The sequence below is a fragment of the Vigna umbellata genome, chromosome 6 (genome assembly GCF_029865625.1).
Source record: "Vigna umbellata cultivar VRB3 chromosome 6, Vumbellata_1.0, whole genome shotgun sequence".
Lineage (NCBI taxonomy): Eukaryota > Viridiplantae > Streptophyta > Magnoliopsida > Fabales > Fabaceae > Vigna > Vigna umbellata.
Genome location: NC_142170.1, coordinates 23,315,371 through 23,320,828, shown reverse-complemented (window position 1 = coordinate 23,320,828; position 5,458 = coordinate 23,315,371). Strand labels below are relative to the sequence as shown.

General features: G+C 31.7%; 2 protein-coding genes across 2 annotated transcripts; both read right to left on the bottom strand.

Moving 5' to 3' along the window:
- Positions 1-1,356: 1,356 nt before the first annotated feature.
- On the bottom strand, positions 1,357-2,461 carry LOC148197017 (uncharacterized). The gene is made up of 2 exons (XM_088092325.1): positions 2,073-2,461; positions 1,357-1,663 (listed from the first exon to the last, which is right to left on the bottom strand). Exons 1-2 carry the CDS (start codon positions 2,428-2,430, stop codon positions 1,494-1,496), a joined length of 528 nt encoding a protein of 175 aa, XP_087948451.1. The 5' UTR covers positions 2,431-2,461; the 3' UTR covers positions 1,357-1,493.
- A 471-nt stretch (positions 2,462-2,932) lies between these two features.
- Positions 2,933-4,833, bottom strand: LOC148197016 (protein neprosin-like). Its single transcript, XM_088093212.1, has 7 exons — positions 4,662-4,833; positions 4,473-4,559; positions 4,199-4,381; positions 3,941-4,105; positions 3,784-3,837; positions 3,489-3,635; positions 2,933-3,393 (listed from the first exon to the last, which is right to left on the bottom strand). The coding sequence occupies exons 1-7, from the start codon at positions 4,803-4,805 to the stop codon at positions 3,022-3,024; spliced, it is 1,152 nt and encodes a 383-aa protein (XP_087949338.1). The 5' UTR covers positions 4,806-4,833; the 3' UTR covers positions 2,933-3,021.
- Positions 4,834-5,458: the final 625 nt, after the last annotated feature.

The following is a 5,458-nucleotide window of genomic DNA, read 5'->3' as shown; positions in this document are numbered from 1 at the left end:
CCTTGATAGAAAAATTTCCCTAGAATTGAAATCTAACAAAAGGTAGCCTTTCACTCCTGTTTTAAAACCCAGTAAAACACATTTTCTTGCACGAGGTTGAAATTTTGTTCTATGAGTTTGAAGAGTTGAAGCATAGCAAAGTGAGCCAAAAACTCGTAAGTAAGTAATGTCAGGTTTAACATTGTGTAACAGTTGAGATGGAGAAAAATATGTCAAAACTTTGGAAGGTAAAATATTAATGAGTTGCACAGCATAACGAACAGCAAAAGACCAGAAAATTATGGGCAAATGGGATTGAAACATTAAAGATCTAGCAACATTGAGAATGTGTTGATGCTTTCTCTCAACGACTCCATTTTGTTGAGGTGTTTCAACACATGATAATTGATGTTGTATCCCTTTTTGTCTATAAAAATCTGTCATTGCAAACTCATTACCATTATCTGATCTAACAGCTTTTACATCAATGCCAAATTGTGTTTTTATATAAGAAACAAAGCCAATAAGTTGTGATCTTGTATCTGATTTACTTGTCATTAATTTAATCCATGTGTATCTAGACATATCATCCACTATAGTTAAGAAATATTTGAAACCATCAACAGAAGAAGTACTATAGGGCCCCCAAATATCAACATGAATTAAATCAAAAGGAGCTTTTGAAACAGTAGTACTTAATTGAAAAGGTAATTTTCTTTGCTTAGAATAATGACAAGCATCACAATGCGTGTATTTTGTATTGGGTAAAGTGGCATACATGTTGCGTAATTTGGTATAACAAGAAAAAGAAGGATGCCCTAGTCTATAGTGCCAAATATCTATAGAGTTATGTCTTATTGTAGAACAAGCAATAGAATTCTCAGAAGTAATAGCAGCTGGTGAACCAAGGGGTGTGGGTGCAGGAACTATCATGACATACAAGCCATCTCTTTCTTCAGCTTTGCCAATCATCTGCAGGGTTGACTTGTCCTGTATTTCACAGGAAAATTCAGAAATGTTAAGTTTACAAGATAGAGATTTAGTTAACTTTGTGACCGAAATAAGATTGACAGAAAAATTAGGAATAAACAAGACATTATGTAAAGTAAGGTGTGGGCTAAGTGAAACAGTGCCAGAAAAATGAGCAAATGAAGAGTTCTTGTTGGGTAGTGATACTGTAATTGGTGAGATTCTATGATAAGAAATAAAATGAGACAAAGAATTAGATATATGATCAGTAGCACCTGTGTCTAGAATCCATTTGGAATAGATATTACCTTGAGCCTGAGAAGAAGTGGAAGCATTATGAGAGCTCACTAGATTAGTAGAATGTGGGATTGTGGGATTAGATTGAGGAAGAAGTGCCAATAAACCATGAATTTGCTCTTGAGAAAGTCCCAAAATTGCGGAATGTGACTGTGCCGGAGAATTATTATAAGAAGGAACTACTGTAGAAGAATCTGTTGTAACATTGTGGACTCTTTTGGATTTGAGATCAGGTGGTAATCCATGTATTAGAAAGCAAGTATCAATGGTGTGGTTTGTCCTGCCACAGTGAGTGCATTGTCGAGGTGCACCAAACCTTCCCCCTGAGGAACGAGCCTGAGAACCTTGATAACGAGCCTGAGAACCTTGATATGAAGATCTTCCCCGGCCATAATCATTGGCAGGAGAGGGTTTACCTCTGCCATTGAAGGTAGAAAAAGAAGGTTTAGATTGAGAAACTTGTGACGCCATGACTGGAGGTTGAGAAAGAATTCCGGATTGTAATTGTCGCTCATGTTGAATTATCATCGAAAAAATTTTGGGTAAAGAAGGCAAGGGATCCATGAGAAGGATCTGAGAGCGAACAACAGAGTAATTATCATTCAAGCCTCTAAGAAAACAAAGAACACAATCATTTTCACGATATTCCTTCATTGTCTTAGAAACAACACAACAAGAAGCAGAAGATTGGCATTCAGGAATAGGGCGAAAATTGCAAAGTTCATCCCAGAGAATCTTCATTTTAGTGTAATATGCAGTAACACTTAGATCAGACTGATGCATTGAATAAAGATCTTGATGCAATTGTGAAATTCTAACAGAATCACCTTGGGAGAAACGATCTTTGAGATCCTTCCATGCCGTAGCAGCAGAGTCAATCCAAATAATACTTGTAGCAATCTCATGAGAAACAGAATGATTGATCCAAGATAAAACTAGATTATTGCAACGCTTCCATGCTTGAACCATTGGATCTGTATCAGCTGGACAAGGAATGGAACCATCAATAAAGCCAAATTTATTCTTCATTTGTAGTGACATAGACATCGAGCGAGCCCATCCATGATAATTGTGACCTTCAAGAATCGGGGAAACAAGCACCAATGAAGGATTCTCATTAGGATGAATGTAATAGTCATGTGTTGTATCTTGCAACGATGCGAGAGTAACAGAGGGAGTAGCCATAAAAGGAGAAGAAAAAGGCAGAAAAGCCAAGAACGAAAGGTAGAAAATGAAGATCTGGACAGGAAAAGAATTGGTTGCGGAAGAACGTGATAAAAAAAATTAATTTTCTTCTGATACCATGTTATGAGAAAAGAAATGATAGGAATTGTATATCTTATTCCATGAGAAGAGAGTACAATTTTACATATATATAATTGTTTGAAACAATATATAAACGGAATATAAATATAAAAATAGAATATAAATATATGAAGATAAATGCACAGATATGAACGGAAAATAAATTAAATCCAATAAATAGTCTAATAAATTTGGTAAAATTTTACATCAATCCACGAGCTTGAGGCGTTGCTTTTTAAAAAATTCAGAATAATAGGTTATAGTTGTATCTATGTTTTGCCAAGGTGTGGGTTTATCAATGCTTTATTTATATTCATATTACAATGGTTGATATTTTTTGGTATTGTATTTAATATGGTCATATCTTATCTTATGATGCGAATGTTGTGTGCTATTATCTTAACAATGTATCGAAATAATAATGATAGTAACAATATTTATTTTTGAAGTTCATAAATAACTAAAATTAGACTAATCATCACACTTACCACCAGGTCCTCCAAATTGGAGCATATATCCACCAAAGGCATGAACATTGCCGTAGTACTTAAGGTCATAACATCTAGGTTTGTCAACGTACTTTTCAGTTTGATATCTTTCCGGTCCATACATTATTCTAGATGCATTTTGAAAAGAAATAATTCTGAAATAACATGCATGATAATAGTCTTTATCAGGAAAATGTCCAGACCCCATTTGAGGGCTGCGAGAACCGTGAGGAGTTAATGTTCTTCCACCCCACCCTACTTTATCTGCCGAAGCTAAGTTAGAGAATAACTTTGCTGGAAAATATCCAATATCTTCACCTGTTGTATGAACCCACCAGTTTTTGGTTTTTGGGTCCTAAAAATCCATGTACACAAAATTTTGTCATCAATATTACCTCACTTGCATGTAGCATATAATATTACATAAAAAGTATATGCCAAGATCATTACCATAGTAATATACTGGATAGAATCAAAAAGTGGTCCACCATAAGAAGATATATCTCCGGTCGATGTGCCAAGATAAAGTTGGGTATTGGTTTGAACAAAACCTGGACATCGAACATTGTAACATCCTGTCTTTTGAAAGTTGTCTTTCTGTATATTTTTTAACATCACATTAAATTTTGAAGAAATGAAATATTCATGTTTCTTCTTTTTTTTGAAAGAAATGCTTTCTGAATTAACAAAAAAAAATTATTCATGTGAAGCAAAATTGACTTCATGTTCATGTAGACATTCATACCGTCCATGATGCGTATAAATGAGTTTTATTGTCACCATACAAATCTAGACTCACCTGTATCAAAATGTGAGATTGCACACAAATAAACACAAATTAAATATATTGTTCATATAATATTTATTGGAAAAAAGGGTTTAATAATAAAATTAAGACTCACTTGCCATCCAAAACTGATTTTATTGTTAGAACTTATGGGTCCATTTTGAACCCACACATGAGAAAGAGACATTTGACCCTTAGTGATCGGTGGATTATAAACGCTGTTTCGTCCTCTAACGCCATAGTATGGACTAAAATTCGATGAAAGAGCTAATTCTGCAAGCTGCAAAAGTGCAAATTGAAGAATTAAACATGATGTAATTAACACAAATAAATCATGAAAATTTGAAATTTCGTTGAAAAAGAAACAACATACATGAACACCAGGAATGTCTCGAAGAAGAATACTATTATTTAATAAATGTTTTTCTCGAATGAGATCTTCTTTTGTTGTTCTCCGAGTAGGAATAGACCCTTTAGGACATTGGACTTTTTCAAGGTTAAAATTAGGTTTATTTGCTAAATTCTTCCTACTTGATTTTTGAAAACTAGGTTTTCTCTGCAAAACAATATAAATATATATTTAAATCACAAGCAATACAATAAAAAAAATATTTAAAGTATGATGATATTAAAAAAAACATATATACCTGTAACTTGTGATCCTTTAGTAATGGATGATCAAATGCTAGTTGTTTATAAATATCAATACAATCAACAATGTCTCCATTTTTTGTCTTCAAAATTTAAAATACAGTACATAAAAGAAAATTAGTGAATATAATGAGACTATATACAACAAAAGAATATATGTATATATAAAAGATATTAAAAACTACATGAATAGTTTTGATAGGAGGCTTATTGATTAGCTTTAGTTGTTTTTCAAGCTCCAAATCTACTTTGAGTGTATCTTGAAAGCCATGAACTGGTATGCTAACACCAGTTATCACCAAACAAACAACAAGAAATGGATTGATCATTTTCTTTCAATATTGTCAATATTGTCAATTACTTACTTATACCTCACATAACCCACTAAAGATAAAATAGTATCTTAAATTGAACTAAACGTTACTAGTTCAATTAAATTTATAGCTGAACATTCAATAGAATTAAATATTGCATTCATTATAGCATTAAATTGCTATAAATTATATGAAATATTAAGTACTAAAAAATTTAAAATACCAAAAGCTATTTAAATTGACACAGTTTTCAATGAAAATTTTTTTTATAAATCATTAAACGACAATAAAATTTAGACCAAACTAATTAGTAATATTGCCTAAGTTGAACGTTAAACTAAAATTTATTGTTATATAAAATAGTTAATAACAAAAAAATTATAATTGCTTTGTGAATTAAAGTTCATCTCTAATAATTGGAGATCACAAAAATATTTTTCTCCTAAGACATCCATAAATAAAATTTATGATAAATAATTGATATTTGTAGATACTTATTACTCGTGGGTGACGGATTGGTGTTAATTAAAACTGTCCATAGAAAATTAAAATTACCGGTAGAATTACATATATGCCAATCTGTAAAAAATTAAAGTTAAAATTTAATTTGTATTTTATTAAATTGAATTTAATTCAATAAAAACTAATTTATATTTTATTATGTTATA